Genomic DNA, 20849 nt, shown 5'->3' with positions numbered 1-20849 from the left:
TACATTCAAGGAGGTAAACATAGCTTTATTGCAACATAAAACTGGATTAAGTGACAGGAGCATAACAAAAGAAGGCTATATCTTTCTTTCATGAATAAACCTGGTAGACAAGGAAGTGAGTATGTTAAGATATTGCTAGAAAATTTTCAGCATAATTGCTGGAAAGTAGCTAGAAGTTGCTGAAAAACCTTCATAAAGATTTATCTCTTTTTTTACCGGCATGAAGGAAAAAAAAAGAAAAGCCACTGAAAGAAATAAAGTAAAATTCTATAGTCCAAGATTCAAAGAAAGAAGGACTTCAGAGTAACAAAAAACTTTCAGACATTAATTTGTGACTATGCAGCAACCAGTGATTCCAATTTGCAGATGTATTTGCTAAACTGTTGCCAGTAATCACTGAGGAATTACAGAAAATGGGAAAGATTGTAGTGTCAGCCAGGGTTCATGGCAGGAGACAGAAACATTATAAGTAGGCAAAGATTTAATACGGTAAATTGGGTGCTTGCAAATCATTGGAAGGCCTGGAGAAGTGAACTCTAGTCTGGGCTTCCTGGAAGGACTCCCAGACATGAGAGAGATGAATCACCATGGGAGCCCCAACCTCTGAGAGTATCCTAAAAAAACTGAACTTCTGGAATACATGATTGTAACTGAGATTTGAAAATCACAGAGCTGGAACTGTGCACTCATTATTACCATCATCACTATCCATCATGCTGGTGACTGGGCTCTGGAGACCACTGTTGCCTCTGCTTCAAACCATCTTCTCTCCCAGGAATCTGGAAAATGACATGAATCACTGCTTCAGAAGAAAATTTCACATTTTCCTGAGACCATGCTTGCTAACTAAGAAATGTTAGAAGATGACCACCCTCACTTTTGCCTTGCAAATCTCCCACGGTTGCATCTGCCTGGCAGGACCATATTGGAATCCATAATACTAGCTGCAAAAGCATCTAGGAATTGTATGTGTGTCTCTCAAATCTCTTCAGTACAGGAAGGCATGATACAAGGGGGTAAATGGAAGTTCAATGGGCCAAACCACCATATTCCATACAACTGTAGATAGGCGAACGTTATTTCTTTAGAAGGAAGAAGGAGGTTATAAGAGACACCTATTGAACGTGACATTGGTCCTCTTATTGGTTAGAAAAGATACCCTGTGAGTCATTAAGAAAGGATGTAGTGATGACTGGGAATTGGGGTTTCAGTAAAAACAAATCACACCAAATAGCTTATTAAAGTGGTAGGTAATAGAACTGTATGGCTATACATGTCTGGATTTTAACAAGGTTTTTGTTCCAGACTTTTATGACATAAGACAAACTTGTGAAATGTGCTCAGGATAGTGGTATAGTTGCATGGATCTGTAATTAGTAGAAAGATTAAAAACTGCTGATTAGTAGATACATGTCCAATTACAGCAGATAAATATAAAAAAATTATATATATATTTTATCCTGCCCTGCATTACACGATGACTCCAGCAAGGACATTGACTTTAAAAATAGTAATAGTCATTATTTATTGAGTGCACACTCTAGGCAAGGGACTGTAGATACATTACTACCTCATTTACTCCTTATAACAATCTTGTCAGGTTGTTATTACCTCCATTTTTAAGCATGTGGAAACTGATGTCAGAAAGTGTAAGTGGCCTGCTCATAGCTTCACATCTAGTAAGTAGTAGTGCTGAGATTCAGACCTAGAATTTCTTCAAGAAAGAGGTACCAGAGGGAGAGAGAACATCACAACATTTCTAAGAGAGACTGGCCAGAACCTGCCAAGATCCCCAGAGAGCAGCATTTTCTCAGTCATCCCACATGGGCCTACTGTCTCCAGGATCTGTTCAGTATCTCAGGGACTCAAACTCACATCGACAAGCCTCACTAAAAGCTCACACATGAAACCAGATTCCAATTTATTAAATTATGAGACATGCAATAGTCAAGCTAACCAAATATGGGCAGAATTCTTGTATGCAGAATTCTGAAGGGGAGCCTGATGAGTAGAATTTTGACTGCAGAGGATAGAATCAGACTAAAGAGACACTGATCAGATTGCTAACTGGCTGTAGTCTCTGACAGTCACAGTAGGGATATCTACCCAGCTGACTGTATCCCTGGACCTACCTGAGAGCGCACTTTCTTATTTCACCAGGCAGTACCAGAATTTACGTCTTTGACTCCTTCCTAGGCCCACATGACTAATTGCTATTCTTTCTTTAGATATTTTAATGACTTCACCTAAGTTGTTTTGGCTTAAAATTTAGTCTTTCTCTTTAAGATGACTGTTCTGATCACTTTCCTGCTGACACAATTTCTTAGCTTCAGAAAGCAAGTTTAATTCCTGTATTTCCAAATTCACTGTTGCCCTTGTACACTACCTATAAGATGTATGCCCATTTGACTCTTTACTTGTGCTGACATTGATAGGTTAACAAGAACAGAACAAACACAAGAATAGAAGTACCAGTGCTAAAATGCAGAGTTGAATAGCAGCACAAGTTTTTAAAAAGACAGTATTTCTAATTAGCATAGGTTCACTGTGAATCAATAGTGTGTGATGCATTTATCAAAGAAACCAGGACAGACTTAGCTGTATTAACTGTGTCAACAGAATGAATGAGCAAGTGAATGAATGAAGGAGTTGGTAGCCTTTCCCTAGTCTTCACTGACATCCATGCTTAGAGTAACAATGGCATTTTCAGAGGACATCCACAGACTGGAATATATTCAGAGGAAGCTGACCAGATGGTACTAGGACTTGAAACCACACTCTGACAAATGGTGGTAGGACCATTTAGCTTAAGAAACAAAAGGCCTAGGGGGGAAATAAGAAAAGCTAAGAGTTATTGAGCGCTTACTGAGTGCTTATAGAGTAGGCCAGATGTTGTGCAAGGTTCTTTAATGGATTTCAAACATTATGGGCTTGTCATGATGAAAAGGGAATACTTTATTTTGAGTTGCCCTGGAAGGCAGGGCTGACAGTAGTTAGTAGAGATCACAGAGAGACAACTCTGTTTATTAGAATGATGACATTTCTAACACTCAGAACTTTCCAACAACAGAATGAGCTGCCTTTATGTAAAGGGGGTCCATGTTTTTGAAGATGCTCAAGCAGAAACTGGTCAAAATTTGATGGAGATGTTTTGGAGAGGAATAAGTATTAAATGGAGGCATGGACAAGATGAAGTCTAAGACTTTGTCCAAACTTCTCTTGTGAGTCTATTTGCAATACAGCAAACCTCTTATTTATCTTTTAGTTTAGTGGCATGAGCCCTAAATGGTTAATGTCACTTCCAATTCAATAGATCAATAGGATATTGATTGCTCCCTTCTTTCCTAGCAACGAAGACAAAGTCCAGGACAACCCAAATTTGCAGAGATGGAAAAAACTTTGTGAGTGGGTTCATTAGGTATAATATTTAGCAAAAAGAGATTCACTTCCTCATTTGATCCCTAGACCCATGTATTCTGAGTATGGCAGAAACATAAAACATGGTAAATTCTTCTCAAATGGCTTGAAAGCTTCAAATGTTAGTAGCATTCATTTCTGTCTTTGTATTTAAATGTAATGATTTATTTTTCTGAAACCCTCTCTGACTGCATTCCTTATTTCAAGCTTTGTTACTGTTAATGAGTGCACTTTGAGCATCAGCCCACCTGTGCATTCATGGCAATTAATGTCACACCTTAAAAATTGGTCCTGTGAGTGGGGAAAGAATGAATGTCTACTGAAAACGATCAAAGAACAGTAAAGTTTTACAGCTAAATATAACATATTAGTGGATGAGAAATTCAAGCCCAGAGAGATTAAATGACTTGCCACAGTCGCATGGCCAGTGAGAAAGTTGAGCACTTTTCTTTCTTTTGTCCCCGACTCACTGATGCAATTACATGCTGTTTTCTTGGCAAGATACTATTTTTCTTTTCCTAGCAGGTAGAATGTTTCTATACTAGTCACTCTTACATCTTTATTTACAGCCTGATTGACATGTGGCTTGAGAAGCAGGTATTTGAGTAGGATTCCAAACTAGTATTTTCCTTATCTGTATCTTTAGTTCGATAGGCGGGAATTCTAAGGGCTCTTTTGTTCTTTTTTTTTTTTTTTTTTAAACATCTTTATTGGAGTATAATTGCTTTACAATGGTGTGTTAGTTTCTGCTTTATAACAAAGTGAATCAGTTATACATATACATATGTTCCCATATCTCTTCCCTCTTGCATCTCCCTCCCTCCCACCCTCCCTATCCCACCCCTCTAGGTGGTCACAAAGCACCGAGCTGATCTCCCTGTGCTATGCGGCTGCTTCCCACTAGCTATCTATTTTACATTTGGTAGTGTATATATGTCCATGACACTCTCTCACCCTGTCACATCTCACTCCTCCCCCTCCCCATATCCTCAAGTCCATTCTCTAGTAGGTCTGTGTCTTTATTCCCGTCTTGCCACTAGGTTCTTCATGGCCTTTTTTTTTTTTTCCCTTAGATTCCATATATATGTATTAGCATACTGTATTTGTTTTTCTCTTTCTGACTTACTTCACTCTGTATGACAGACTCTAACTCCATCCACCTCATTACAAATACCTCCATTTCATTTCTTTTTATGGCTGAGTAATATTCCATTGTATATATGTGCCACAGTATGGAGGTTCTTTAAAAAACTAAAAATAGAACTACCATATGACCCAGCAATCCCACTACTGGGCATATACCCTGAGAAAACCATAATTCAAAAAGAGTCATGTACCAAAATGTTCATTGCAGCTCTATTTACAATAGCCAGGACATGGAAGCAACCTAAGTGTCCATCATCGGATGAATGGATAAAGAAGATGTGGCTCCTTTGTTCTTAATTCTGGATTGCTCTTGGGTCTCTGCAGTGCTGCGTATGATGCTGTTCTTGACAGAAATGTGGCCATTAAGAAGCTCAGCAGACCCTTTCAGAACCAAACGCATGCCAAGAGAGCTTACCGGGAGCTGGTCCTCATGAAGTGTGTGAACCATAAAAACGTGAGTTCTTATTTTAAACCTCTGGTGGTAGGAGGTGGTGAGATTGGGGAAGGAAGATCAGTATGCCAACTTGAGTAGGAAAGGCTTTCTTTACTTTGCAATTTTTGCCCCTTAAGATTGTTTATCCTGCCCATATGCTACATTTGCTTTCATTGTGCTCATGGTAGCTTTCTTCTTAAAAATCATCTGAAAACCGTATGGCATGGAGGGGATGAATCTGATAGATATTTCCCTGTTAAGAAATTAACCATATTTGGTTATATTGCTCCAAATTAACCAGAGAACTTCATGCATTTCCAAAAAAAAAAAAAAAAACACCCAAACAAACCAAAACAAAACCAAAAATATCTTAAAGAACAATATGCTATATTTCTTTATAATAATTTAAATTTAATTATTAACTGGTGAAGAATTTTATCTCCTTTTACTTTTAGCTATAGTCTGGCAGTGTCCTCCAACTGTTCAGTGTATACACTGTGCTTTGGCATCTTGCTTTTTGTAGGGTTGGGCAAACGTGCAGGGACATATCTGCAGCGTACTTCAGAACAGGCTTGTCAAGAACATTTCACATTGGAACTCAGTAGGGAACACCATTACAGGGCTTTCTTCACTTCAGATTATAATCTTCTTCAAACACTGGCAAAGGCCTCTAGAATTCTTTCTGTGCTCCTGTTCTTCTTAGTAAGAATAAATGGGAGATAATTCTTATTTTAATAAAGACAATTAATAAATAAATTATAATAAATATTTTATATATAATTTATTACATATAAACATATAATAAAATTATTATAAAACTATAATAATAACTCCTTATAAAGTTTTTCTTGTGTATGAAAATCACAGAATACATGAAATTATCAGTGCAGTTTTATAAACAGGTGAATTTGTCATAAGGCACTAAGTAGAAGCAAATGTATGAGTGTTTAGTTGAAAGATATTTAAAATACAAATATGTGGATTTAGGCCCAATGACAGTGTTTCTTTTTCCCCCTATTACTCTACTCCAACGACTTTTTAGTTCAGTCACTTGACAGTTAAATGAATACAATGTGCCAGGTATAGATCTAGATGCTCTAGATGCTAAAAATACAGCAGTGAAGATAAGAGAGACAAAGCCCTGCCCATGCGGTGCTCATGTTCTACTGGGAAGAGAAAGGCAGTCTACAAAATAGGTAAGTCAATGTTTAGAATGTCAGATAGTAACAAGTGCTACCAAGGAAAACAAAACGAAGAAGAAAGATAAAAAATACCGGTCAGTGCAGAGTGGGTAAGGTTACTCTTTTAAATAGGTTAAGCAGGAAAGGCCTCACTCAGAAAGAAAAATTTTCTGAGGTATGTACCCATCTCTGATTTGGCCAGGCAAGGAATGTGATACTTCGAGAAAGGAATATAGAAATGTTAGAAATGATGATTCCTAAGAAAGATCATTCTGCTAAAGCAATTTGTTCTTTCAGTATGTGAAATAAAGGCAGGAGCAAGATTAACCACATGACCAATGCAATCTATTTTTATGATAGCAAAGAGGATGAGAAATACCATAGGCAATGGAAGATGGATGGACACAAGCAATGAAACAACTGCATGGGAAGTTTTAATAGCTTTTTGTTTTCATATATTGAATATTTAGATTTCCCTAATCCTCCCTCCAGCCCCTATAATGCAATAAATACGTCGTGGAGAAATTCCTACTTACTTTGTCAATTTGAGGGAATCATACTCCCCATTCTTGACTGGAATATGGGGGTTCACATTTATGATACCTAAAAAGGATTTCCAAATTGAAATAATAATTTGTAAATGGCATCCTACCTGCTATGTATGTATGTGCATATGTTTGTGTATGTACATATGTTTGTATGCATGTATGTATATAAATCTAGGGAAATAAATTTCTGGAACTTGTTAACAGAAAGGAAGTTCACTGACAACCAAATGCAAATTCCACATTAGTGCTTGTAATACTAACTACAAGCAGTCAGAATGAAGAACGCTGGAAATGCTGTGGAAAGTAATGTAAAGTAGTGAAGCAATCCCAATTAAGTTTTTAATAATAAAGAAGACAATCTATTTAGAAAATGAACACAATTCTAGGAAGTGATAGCTGGTATGATTGTGGGACCATGACAGACGTTGATTCACATCTGTGCATTTTAAGATGTTGGAATAAAAAAAGGAACTGAATCAGATTCCTGCCTGAAAACGTTTGAACTAAAATGGAAATACCTGTGATGGTCTGTTTCTAAAGATAAGATTTTTAATTGGTTATTAATAGGAGTTAGGATTTATAAAGGATCAAAGAAAGAACAGAGGAGAAATACTCAGAGGAAAATCAAAGGCAATGAAGGTGTTAAAACAAGGGCATAGAAAAGGGGAATACAAGAATATACAGTGGGGAATTTACTCTTCAAAATAATAAACATTGATTTATTTAACATTGTAATGTTATTTTCTAGATTAATTTAGATTACCTAGATTATTTATTCACCAGATAATAAGGATTAGCATTTTTTTTCATCTTTAAGGGTTGTTTGTATGTATTGTGTGTGTGTGTCCCACACATGGTCTCTAATGTTTTTGTTTGAACAAGTATCAAAATGAATTACTTTCTAAGATTAAGTACTATAAAAACAGGCTCACAGTTCCAATGAGAACTGCAGACATTTTTCAATACACACCATAACTAAGTATACAGAATAGCAAAGCACTTTAATCACAAGTTTTAAAAATATTTTGAGGGACTTCCCTGGTTGTCCAGTGGTTAAGACTCCATGCTCCCCAATTAGGGGGTCTGGGTTTGATCCCTGGTCAGGGAACTAGATCCCAAGTGCTGCAACTAAGACCTGGCACAGCAAAATAAGTAAATAAATATTTTTTAAAAATATTTTGAAAAAAAAAATGTTTTGAAACAGTTTTATTTCCATATGCATATTCCATGCTGCAAGGTTGCTTCAGAAGAGATAATCTTGTGTTTTTTGATATGTTATAACCATTACCCTGTATATATATATGAAAGTATTGGATGGTGTTGTGATTTTTTTTCTCAGTAATTCCTCAATAATTGGAAACTACTGAAGGCCTAAAGCATTCCTTAGATTGACTGCATTTATGTTGAAAATCGTTTTGTTTTGTTTATTACTTCATGTTTCTATACCACTTATGAACTTTATTGAAATTCATTAGTTCATGTTTTAAAGATGTGCAAATCTTTAACTTGTTTTTGTGAAATGGTTGCATCCATCCTATGAGTAGAGGATTGTTATCTATATTTTTTATTTTTATTTCCCTCTGGCACTTGAGTACAGAATATTTAGCTGAAAGACAATTTTGAGTTATTTATGTATGTAATCTCTTTGCATAAAACAAAGTTTTTTTTCCTGTTAACATTTACTTATGCTAGAAGGTAAACTTCTTTACTACCTAATATATAAAATAACTAAAACAGGAAACAAAAAAATTAAAAAATCATTTTTATAACTTAAAATACATTTGCCATTAAATTCATCATTGATATCATCCAAGATATACCTTTCCTCACACATACCATTGGAGCATTAGTTTAAATAATATTTGAGTGTGAAATAGAAGCAAAAGAAACTAAAATAACAACACAAAAAAAATCTTGACTTAGAATACCTCCTTAACGTAGAACATCTCCTTGACTTAAACACCACCTTTTCATTTCGAGGAAGACATAGCCTTGCTAAGTCTTGCTGGTTATTTCACTGCTGCCTTACTTTTCTTACATGGCTTTTCCTCTTTTTTGTTTAGTTACATTACGACCCTATATTTACTAAGGAGAATCACACTCTAAAGCAATATGACAATCATATATCTTCTTTGACTCTTTTCTCTGCCTAAGAATTTGAGCGTTTTAATTGCATTTTAACCTGAAGACAGATTACATGTCCTTCCTGAATATGTTTTTGAATGTTCTCTGAGACAGTTCTAGAAAATTTTTCCGACTTTTCTATATCCACCATAGCACTAATATGTGACTTTGAGTTGGAATAAGTGTTTGTTTAAATATTCTTTTTAAATAATTCATTTTCTCCCCTTTTCTTTCTCTCCTTCTTCTGTCCCTTCCACTATCTCTTCTCCAGATTATTAGTTTATTAAATGTCTTCACACCCCAGAAAACGCTGGAGGAGTTCCAAGATGTGTAAGTAACAAAACTCATGAAGGAAGGGGGAGCATGACATTCAAATAACTCAAGTGATATTGACAAAAATCAGATGAATGAAATCCCTTGTAGAGATCAAAGGGAGGTAAGAACTGGCGGCAAATGAAAGGGATCCAGTGACAGGAGAGAAGGTTCTGTTTCTGCTGCTTCTTCCTGGAAAGACACTTCTGCTACTTTCTGGCCTTACGGCTCTCTGTGCTTTGTTGCCCCATGTTCTTAGTTCAGTCAGAATCAGGGAAGGCTTACTATTTATTCTATATTTTTACTTATTTTTAATTTATTCTGTGAGCTTTCTAGAATGAGTCAATTCACTTTGAGAAATATTAATGACGGACATGATAAAAAATCATCCTTAATCTTTCTTTCTATTTTTGTGGTGCCTTTGATTTTGTGCAAAAAAACCTTCCAGAAGTATAATGACAATAAGCAGAGGAGAGGAAGTGAATCCTAGCACGTTGTCTTATTTAACACAGATACCTTGCATTTAATGGAAGATGCTATTCTGAATTTTTTTTCTTATTTGTAATCATAATACACGGGAAAGAGTTCAGGGAATTCAGGGTAAAATGAGAACAAGATGAAGGTACAAAATATACAGACAGGAACCACACACTAATAAATGCTACTTCTATTAGCATCTTTGTGGTAGAGTTACCATGGCTAACATGCATGCAATACTTGGAGGTTTCTCATATACTTAATTCAGTCAAAAGTTGAGCTGGGAAGTTCGGAAACTTATAGATTTAGGAGAGGATCCTGACTTGTTTGAAGAACTTCACATGTCTTGTGATTTGGAACTTACAAAGTGGATTTACCTTGCAGTTACTTAGTAATGGAACTGATGGATGCCAACTTGTGTCAGGTGATTCAGATGGAGTTAGACCACGAGCGAATGTCTTACCTGCTATACCAAATGTTGTGTGGCATCAAGCACCTTCACTCTGCTGGAATTATTCACAGGGTAAGAATACTTAGTCCAGAATTATAATGAAGATGCTTGTGGAGAAGAGAAAGAGCAACTGTAGATTATTTTCTTTATGTAGGGGAGCTTGGTTAAATATAATGTACTTCATTTATTTTACTATAGAATTAGCACATAGTTCACTAATGTGTAGGAGGAGATTTCAGCACACTGTAGTTGGTTTTGTTTAACATAATTTTTCAGCTCATTGAGAGTCAGCTTTCAAGGCTTCTCAGAAATTCTGATTGGCAGAGTCATATGTGCAGCTGAAACAAGACAGTTCATTTCCACTGTTTCTGGTCACATAAAGACAGCAGCCCTGATCTGCTCTTCTGTCTGGCCTAGAAATGAAGTATAAACTAAAAGGTTTATGTTGCCATAAGGAGAAACCTAACAGATGACAACAAATGATGTTTTTTTCTAAAAAGCTCTTCCCAAGATGAGCCTAAATTGTAAAAATGATACAGTTCTCTTCTGGGTTTAAAAAAGCTTCTGAGGATGTTAAAACAAAGAAATCCCAAAACTAATTGTAAACTTCTTTTGGGAAGTACTCTTTTGCTTTACATAGGGCTCTACAGTCAATGGCGGGCGGGCACCCATCAGTGCTATTGCAAGACTGCCATGTTGATTGAGTAGATGGAAATCACCTGTTCCATTTGGTGCTAGCTTTTAATTTCTTCTCTTGTTCCTATTGTCAGGACTTGAAACCAAGTAACATCGTAGTCAAGTCTGATTGTACATTGAAAATCCTAGACTTTGGATTGGCCAGGACAGCAGGCACAAGCTTCATGATGACTCCTTATGTGGTGACACGTTATTACAGGGCCCCTGAGGTTATTCTGGGAATGGGCTACAAGGAGAACGGTAAGGATGCTTCTGAGTACCAGCCAAAGAAACTGTGAAGAAAATGAGTACGTGTTTTAGATAGCCAAGAGTAATGTTCTCTCTCATGTATATGAACTTTTTAAAAAATAAGGCTGCCAGCTTTCATATTCAGAGGTTTTTAAAAAAATATTACTACGAAGAATCACTCATTAAACATGTGAAGGATGTTCCTGAGAAGTAAGCTTGGTTAGAAGAACACTGAAATGTCATAGCTAAAAAGAATTGTAAATGGAGTCTGATTAAACAGTCAAGTGGATACTGATTAGCATACATGCTATAGATATTGAGAAAAATTGCTATTTAGGTGGCAGCTCAGCTCAAAGTGAGTATAAACAGGAAGAAATCTATCTACTGCATTTAGCCATTTGGCTTTATGTCACTTCTTAGATTGATGGCTCTAGTCTTAGGAAAAGACAAACAAAAAGATACCACAAATCCTTGGAGCAAGAATATTCACAAATGCTCAATGCACAGTCAATTTAGAATAATCCAAATTGTTCAAGTTGGATAAGAATTTCTTTAATACTTTAAAGTGTTCCATAAGTAATAGTTAAGGTAGCAATTGCCTAGTAAGTTTTAATAAATTCTAAAACCATAGAGAGAGAAAAGTATTAAATTTTACACTATTGATTTTATGAAGAAAATCTAGTATTCATGAACACTTTAAAAGAAAAGGTAGAAAGAATCTTCAAAATGTATTCTAATTTGATTTTATTAAAATGAAGGATTTTTAAAAATACTTATTAGAAAGCATTGCAATATATTATTTTTAAAAGAATATCTCTAATAAGTAATGAGGTGTATTAAAAAACACATCCACTATATTTAGGAATTAAACTTGTCTTAAATTAGAATTGTATAAATGCACTCAATGTACCTTTCATACTCATTTTGATATTCTATTTAGTTCCTGGCAATCTATAAGTTTTATAGAAATAATTATCATTGTATTTTTATGTGTAGGTGCTACAGAGTACTTTTATGAAAATTCCCTGGACACCAAAGTTTTAAAAAATTTCTTTGTGCCCTTCCAGATTAGAAGAGAGCCAATACTTTTGTGCATTTGTGCAGAGGCAGGGAAAAAGTTCTTCGGAAGGTCAGGTTTACTTTGTTGGACAATGGCAGAATTCTAATCCGTTTTGACTTGGAGGAGGAAAATCTAGTCCTCTTCCCAAGGCAATACCACATCTAACTTATTTGGAAAAGAAGATAGTTGTATACATTCTTCATAAGTTATTTTTAAAAAATCAAAGTGGGAACCAATTAAAAAATTCAAGAAATCAAGAATCTACAAGAATCTGGTGGGGGAGGGGTGTTCTGAATTTGCTATTATGGATTTTCAGATCTTTGCTGTACAGATGGCATGTGATCTCATCTCTTGTTCTTCCCTCACTAGAAAGGATTGCAAGTTGCTGCCTTAGTTGTTTGGCTTCTCCTGATCCATGGAGAAAGCACACCTAGCACCCTTGTGCTGCTCTCACCTCCATACAGGATAAAGGTTATCATGCAGAAAAACCTGCTTGCTCTGACAACGGGCATGCCCAGCTACCCTGTGCACCGAACCCTGCCTTTCTTCCCCAAGGAGCATTTTAGCCTAATGTTTCTGCCCCAGAGTTCCCTTTGTCCTTACTAAAAAGAGAGTTGGAAGAGGGTAAAGATTAGTAAGAGAAGGTGAAGCCTGTTTTGTTAACAAGTATGACAATTGAGGAACCTATGTGTGTAACAACTTTTTAACACCTTTAATACTTTATTTATGTCATGACTCCTTTATACATGTGCAAATTATTTATGCATCTTTTTTCTTGAAATATTTCAAACAGAAACAAAAACTGATACTTATTTACAAGAATAACTTCTGAAGGAAAAACTAAGTCTTGAATACCAGGGATTCCAATATTTCTGCCTTTAAACCATGGTTCCAGCCATTTCCTAGTTTCTTGGATTTGGTTGCATGTACCTTATTTTGGACCAAGAAAAAGAGAGTCTCTAGTTGCCCTATTCCGTGTAACTGAATAGAATAGAAAATGGAAACAGCCACCCCAAGGGTCGATTAAGATTATTTTCTCTGCATCCAGCAAATGACATCGAAAACCCTTTGGTGGCTTTTAGCTGTCACCTGGCATGGAGATACTTTTGGTTAAGCTGCTGCTTTTCCATGCTACCATTTTATGGCACTAAAGGGCAATCTAAGGCACTCATAAAGAAACTTTAAAAAATTAATTTGAGTTCTTATACTAGATGTTGTTTATGTGATATTATATTGCTCGTTTTAACTCACCTTTTTGGCCAACTTTTGGTGGGAGACAAAATTTGTACCTTCTAATCAAACTGTTCTTTTTCCTCCTCCTTCAGAGATCAATTATCTTAGTTAACTTTACTCTCCTCCCTTTTCTTCACTTCCCTCTCTCTTATTCTAGTGGATATATGGTCTGTGGGATGCATTATGGGAGAAATGGTTCGCCACAAAATCCTCTTTCCAGGAAGGGACTGTATCCTTGTACCTTTTTGCTGCAGCCTTACCTGTTTTGTTCTCTCTCCCTTTAAACACATAATGATTTTGCCAGGAGAGTAAAGATAGAAGCAAAAAGTTGGGTAAGTGGTATAATTGTGACTAAAAAAAAAGTGATTATTTCTCTAATCTGACCAGTACTGAAGACTACGTACCTCAATGGTTTGTTTTAATTAAATTTTCAATGGGTTTTTTCCTTCTTAAATTTTCTTATCTGTAACTCAAAATAGCAGTCACTATTTGCAAGTATTATCTATCTTCCTTCTAAAACCATTTTATGCTTCAACAAATTTAGGCATAATTATTTCTCTACTTGCTGACATCTTAAGCTTCTGTCCATGCCTTTATTGATTTGAATTACTCTTGACACTATAGCCAGTCTTAAATAGTTTAATATAGCACATCTTCCTTCAAACAAGAACTTCCACATTTAAAAATCATAATTATTATTCAAATTGCTGGAGGTGAGGTGGGTTTAAAATAGGCTTTCCTCATCTGACTTGGAGATGTGACTTAGACATAGATAATTGCTTTTCCAATGAAATTTAGAATTAAAGAAATGAAATATACAATGTGAGGAGTATAGTCAATTAAAAAAAAAGCAGTGTTGATTTGTGTTCTACCACTTAGTCTTCTACTAGATTCCATCAGAAATTTCTTGGACAGGTATCTCTGATTTGGAATTATTAAAAGAGCTGGTATATATCTGAAAGGATCAAAAGTTCACTCTTTAACAAAGGCACATATATATGTTTGTAATATATCAATAAGAAAGTTTACATATTAATAGAAAATATATTTTTATAAATACAGAAATACCCTGTTAACACATAATTATGCAAATCTAAGTACAACAACTGAGAACTTTAACAACGATAATGCAAGAGTGAGTTCAATATATTTATTACATTGGAAGTTTTTTAGAAATTGGCAGTAAACATGTGATCCATAACTATTAAGTATTGTATTTGATTAATAAGAAAGCTCTATTAAGAACTCTTATAATGTAAGAAAGATTATTATTGTTATTTAGTAGGAATAGAAGAAAAGGCCAATGATAAAAAAAATCTGACAATAGAAAGTTGATGCCACAATGACCATGCATTTAATGTAGGCATTTATTTATTCTGCTGTATATTAATAAGATATTCTCTAAATTCCAATAGTAATATAATAGTAATGACATCTTCTACAACTATAGTATCCAATAGGTAGCCACTAGCCACATTAGCTCTTGAAATATGGTTAGTCTGAATTCAGAGGTGTTATATGTGCAAAATGCCTACTGGATTTTGAAGATATAAAAAGAAAATGTAAAATATCTCAATTTTCATATTGATTATGTATTTAAATGATAATATTTCATTTTACTTTAAATTAGTTATTGAATTTATTTTGAGGATCAATTACATACAAATCATGTAGTTGGTTTGAACAATATTGTAATTCACATTCATATGTATTGATTTCATACAAAAGTAGGAATTTGTGTGTGTGTGCGTGTGTGTGTGCTTTTGTCTTTGGGGTACAGTACATTTCAGATTGAAAAAACCCAGAATTTCTCAGTCAATTCCCAAAGACAAAATGTTACAAAATATCTCGTTCCCATGTGACATTGTTGTTACAGTAACTTGATTCCCATGTAGCATGGTTCTCTGAGATCTAATTTAGCTATTCAGGCATTTATCAGGGTTCTTTTTCTCTTATTTTAGCAGTATTAAATTTAAAAGTCAATAGAATTAGGAAAAATTAAAACATTTTTGAACCCAAAATACCCTTCAGATAAACAAGCAAAGATAATAGCACCATATTGATAATTCTACATTCTTCCAGAAATTGTTCTCTTGGAGGTCTGTTTTTCCTTTTATCCTAGTTTATTTTTTAGAAAAATGTTTAGAACTGTAAGTAAATTGTGCAAATATCAATACATAAAATATATATCCTTGATAAATATGGTCCTAAAAATTAAATAAACCCCAATACACAAAATGTAGATTGTAATAAGTGTTTGTATTCTGTATTCCTTTATCTCCTGTGATGATTATATAAAATACTGGTATCCGATAGCCTAGTGCCATATATTGCTGACCTATAAGTCAGTGGGGAAGTTACATAAAGTCATTATAGTGGAAAATATCTTGCTTAAGTTAAATTTTACTTAAATATAGGTAAATAACTTTCAGATGAAATGCATTGGAATTCATTTTGCCTATAATTAAAATTATAATTTAATGTCTTAGTCATGACCATATTTAAAATTAAACTAAACCATAAAAGTCCCTATTAAACAATGGATTGCATGTATTATATGTTTTTGAGTAGAATTGTTTCATTAATTTTTATATGAAGTTATTATCATTTTGTGATTAGAGCTTACTACCAATAATAAAGGGATCAGAGCATTGAAGTAACTTCACTAGGCCAGGATGATCAGACACAAGTTTGGGGGCTGATGGAGCTTATTTATAGGGAGAAGAATCATACCAATATTTTAACATATTGAAATGATTCCAGCATTTACTGGAAGTAATATCAAATTTTAGTATATGATAATTTATACCTTGACTACTTCCAAGATTCTTCAGATACTTAAAAAAACAATCTAAGTGAATAATTCACTTAGAATTATTCAGAGTAATTTCTGTTGAATTTCTCTGACACTGAAAAATTATGTTATAATACTCTATCATCATAATCAACATTATTCCTCTCTCTGAACAGAACTTTTTAATGTTCCTTTTTTAAAATCTGGACCCTAAGTAAAAGTAGTAAAACACCTTGAAAAATTGGGAAATCTTATGAAATTATCATTGATGACCGAAGTTTTAGCTATTTTCCTCTGTTAAAATTGTATTTAACATTTTGCATTTTGAGAAACATTGTGTGGATTTATTGACTATTGATACGATCCAGATGGTATCACAAGGTAGTTTCTTGATGACTAAACGTGTTGGCAACCTACATACATAAATATTTCACTTTTTTACTTTTACTTTTATTAGTTTGTTAGCTTTTTTAATATCCAAAGGAACATTTATAAAGTGTTTGTTTTTCTTGTGTAATGAGTTTCTTAATTATATAAACATACACTATTATACACTCAATTTTCATTATGGTTTTATGATTAAAACCTATTTCATAGCATATATGCTGACAAAATATATAGTATTACTAATAATTCTTGGGCCCATGATGAATTTCAAGCCAAAGAACAATAAATATGCCAGGTCCATTATTTTATTTACATAGTCCAATGATCATATAAGAGGCATCAGTGACTTTATATTTCATTAAGATTTTGGTTTTTTTAATAATAAATTGTAGTAAAGCAGTTTTATGATACTTCCTTAGAAGCTTTTTTTTGTTTTTTGGTTTTTTAAAGGACTATCTAGTTCCTGACTCCTTCCATCCACTCCACAGCCCAACCAGGGCATTCTGCTTTCTTGATTACTGAAGTCTCATATAATACCAGTATAGTTTTCATATAATACCAGTTCTTTCCTTAAGCCTGCTTCTTTTAAATATATTCTTTCTACCTTATTTTTTCCATTCTACTTCAAATGGTAGCACCTTTTTTGAGCAAGGTCTGTGATATTCCCTTATTTTGAGTTCTGGCCAAAGTTCTCTGGACCTGGGAAATGTTAAAAATAGGCACACCATATTCATTTGAAACTTCTGGACCTCAAGCATATTATTTCCAATTAAAGCTGACAGATTGCTAAAACACTGCCTCTTGCCTTTCCCTCGGAGGACATGAGAAATTTCAGTTAGAAAGAAAAGGATGTACATATAATCTTTCCAAGAAGCCAGGTTATTAAGGAACAGAGAATGATTTGCCAAAAATATATTTGAAGAAATGAAGAAAACATCCTCAGATTAACTGAGTATCATATCTTTTCTAAACTTGAACAAATGAAAATTAGGAATAATCAAAGTAAGGTGAGCAAAAATTGGAGGTTGTGGATTATTATATCCATCTAGTACAGATCGATATTCTTAATCCTTCTTCCCTCTTTGAAATAACTCTGCTTACTTCCTAATAAACTTTTGCAGCTAATACATTGCTATATTCTGCATCTTCTATCTAATATTATGGTAGTACAACATTATCTCAAATAATGTATAATTTATGACTTTAAATAAAATTGGGATGTAAAAATTAGTCATTCTTTCACACCCATAAGCAAATTGCCAATAATCACAAACATTTGAAAAAATAAGACAATTTTTTTTCTTTGTATTTGCTTAAAAGAATATATTTTCACCATGAATTTGTGAATACTCTTCTCTATTATTATTACTTTGAGAAAATCAGAGTAAGGCGGGAATCACTAGAATGGGAGCTGGAGATTCTGAGGTTATCTGAACAGATGGGAGGAGGAGAGAGTTATAAGAGCAAAATCCCTCTCCCAAGAAATTTACAGTAGGCCAGAATGTAACAGAGGGTAGGATAAGGCATGAAGGTGATAAAAGAAGTTGAGAGAAATACACAGAAAAGGGGCAGAAAGTGAGGGAAGACACAGAGAACAGACTTTGGGGGTGGAACAGAAGGAAGAAATTGAGGAGATGGAACTTGACTCCTTGATGCCTTGGAGAGGAGCTATTAAGTGACCATGGACAAAGCTCCACTAGGACTGCTGGGTCCCCCAGGAGTCTCCTGTCTCCCGGAAATGGATATAGAAAGGTTTAAAAGCATATTATTTTTCCTTATCCCTCTACAGTTCTGTAGGCAGAGTACTGAAAGATCTTTAAAAATAAGGTGAACTATTTGAGGGGGTAAAACTGCAAACAACAAAACACATTCCTTAGTCACTACGTGTTCTATTCCATTCAAACTGTCCTTGGCCTGATTGGTCCTTAGGACAAAGTTTGTGAACAGTGATACCTATTGTGGGACTCTTTCTCCCTTCAGCAGTCAAATGAGCCTCCAGCACATAAGGGCTCCAAGAACTTACTCTGGTCCTCTTAGCTTTAGTCATGTGACATCTCCTACCAACTTCAATTTACTTTATAAAATACCTCCTTTGCCTGCCTTACAGGATGGCTGTGATGATATCATTTGATACATATAAAACATTAGATGTTTACAAACATACACATACCTTTAAATACCTTTAAAAGATAAGGAACTTCAGTTTTTATGGTATGAAGTTAGTTTGGGGGCACTCCAGCCCAAATAACCTTCAAATTGAATTAGATAAACTATAAAAAATAGAAATAACCAAAAGACCACCTAGAATAAAAAAATTTCTCAAGTGATGAGAAACCAAAATTATCTGTGAATTAGACAGTAAAAGGAAAGAAAATGAATAGTTTGTCACTTACTAAAGCACTTCTTCAAGTTGATGTGCAGAATGAAGTGAGGATAATTACCCGAATCTTCAGGGAGCTTGTAATTAATTTGGTGATAATGTGAGACATTCAGAGCCAGCATTCACTATTTGTTCATAAGAACATGAAAAGTTTAAAGAAAAAAAAATTTTTTTCAACATCAGGATTTCTTTAAATTCCTTATTTGTGTACACTGCAGAATTACACGATTTTAAAGATGACAATTTAATATTTTGTTGCAGTAAATAATTGTTTGTCTTTTTATAAAATAATATTTTAAAAATTCATTAGTCTACAGTTTTATTTATAATTTAACATAAAGCTAAAGATTTTCTCCTCTGTTGTAAGTTTAAATGGATTTTCTTCTGTTTTGTTAAAAAAGCAAATCAATGATATGACATTTATAAAATAAAGGTTAGTCATTAATACGATGCCATAGAAGTCATGAAGAAGGAAAAGCAAGTTAAACAGGTAGTCTCAAGGAGAAAATCTTCCTCTGTTTCCTGGAATTAGAATATTTAGCATTGTGTTCTGTGAATTTTTTTTATTTTTTTACTGAGATTCACAAGTGCAAAGTAGGTACATTCACAGTTTATTTATGGATATCAGTAGCCTTTTATAATTCCATCTTTGTGCTGAAGTTTAAAACAATGTGCTTTTGTAAAATATCTAATTAAATTTTAACTTTTAAAACAAACTTTTCAAAGAAATGATGTTCAGATTTTAGAAAACCATATTAAATCTTCTTCGTATTGTACTTTGAAGTATTCGTTGAAAGAAAATTTATCAAAGCCCATTGTCTGAATCCTATGCTAAATAAAGATATAATTAGGTTAAGGAGAAAAGCAGTGTAGTCTCACAATTGCGTTACCAGAGCCGCATAATCTCCTGGATAGGAAACATTTGCCAGGTTGCTGGTTAGAAGCTCACATAGTCCAAAATATATTTCATCATAGATCACAATCCAAGCCACTGGGGTGTGGAAGTAGCAGTAAAGTGCTTTCTTTATTTAGATTTAAACTGCCACGACCTATATTATATCATTTCTATCACTTGGATAAAGTATAAAAAAGATAATTTAGTATAATCTAATGCCTGACAAATAATACACTTGAGATTTTCTCACCTAGAAAACTTATAACCATATTTTAGTAACACCAAAACTTACTTAACATTCCTTCTAAGGAAAGTGACTCAGTTTCTGCCTGTCACAGTTGCAAATGAATCTGCTCTCTGCCTCTGGGAATACTGATGATGAGCGGGGAAATGTAATGAATCAGAACCATAAAAGCAACCAGAATTCTACCTCGGCAGCATTAGTGTACAAAACTCTTATGGAGACCCAAATACCGTATCAGACTGTCTCAGAAAGCATCAAAATCCAGTTTCCAACTGTGATTGAATTTGCCAATTTCTTCTAAGGTCTATTCACAGTCAGTATTCATTGGAATATCTTGAAATTTTCATAGAATAATCCAGTTTCACCCTGATAAGCAGATATGCATATTAGATGAGGGAAGGCTTACTACTACCCCTGGTTCCAACAAGATTTATTATCAGATTCTTTTATTGCCTATTTCCTGTTTTAGTTGTGATGACTAATTAATAAAATTTGATGCAATGGCTTTCTCTTGAGAAATCATCCTGTCTTGAGTAATAAAAATCTATATAAATTCATGTGCATATACTCTACTTTTATAATTTATAATAATAGGGCTTATCATTTCCAGGCACAAGGCTTAGCATTTCCGTGGCATAAGCATGGATAGTCTGTAGGAATAGTGAATCGTGAGGGAACTTAAATGGAATTTGGAAAGTAAAGAGATTTCCAGGGCATTATTACTCAGAAAAGATACATTAAATAAAGAAAATGGAATTCAGTATATTCATCAGTAGTTCAGATCTTGAGTTTATATATCTCTGCATTATTTTTATGTGAAAGCTTTGTGATCTATTGTCTATT

General features: G+C 34.3%; 1 protein-coding gene across 5 annotated transcripts in view; it reads left to right on the top strand.

Moving 5' to 3' along the window:
- The window catches only part of MAPK10 (mitogen-activated protein kinase 10), a 340034-nt gene that overhangs the window by 251259 nt on the left and 67926 nt on the right, over window positions 1-20849 (top strand). For 4 of the 5 annotated variants that reach the window (XM_082463256.1, XM_082463253.1, XM_082463255.1 and 1 more), the window contains 5 exons: window positions 4888-5017; window positions 9121-9179; window positions 10023-10161; window positions 10860-11025; window positions 13464-13535. In XM_082463256.1, coding sequence (XP_082319382.1) covers window positions 4888-5017; window positions 9121-9179; window positions 10023-10161; window positions 10860-11025; window positions 13464-13535 — 566 coding nt within the window. The remainder of the gene's footprint in view (window positions 1-4887; window positions 5018-9120; window positions 9180-10022; window positions 10162-10859; window positions 11026-13463; window positions 13536-20849) is intronic. The other variant, XM_082463254.1, reaches the window with a different exon arrangement.

The sequence above is a fragment of the Balaenoptera physalus genome (assembly GCF_965194825.1).
Source record: "Balaenoptera physalus genome assembly, chromosome: 5".
Taxonomy (NCBI): Eukaryota; Metazoa; Chordata; class Mammalia; order Artiodactyla; family Balaenopteridae; genus Balaenoptera; species Balaenoptera physalus.
The sequence above is the reverse complement of the archived record's forward strand: the minus strand, read 5'-3'. Positions and strand labels throughout refer to the sequence as shown.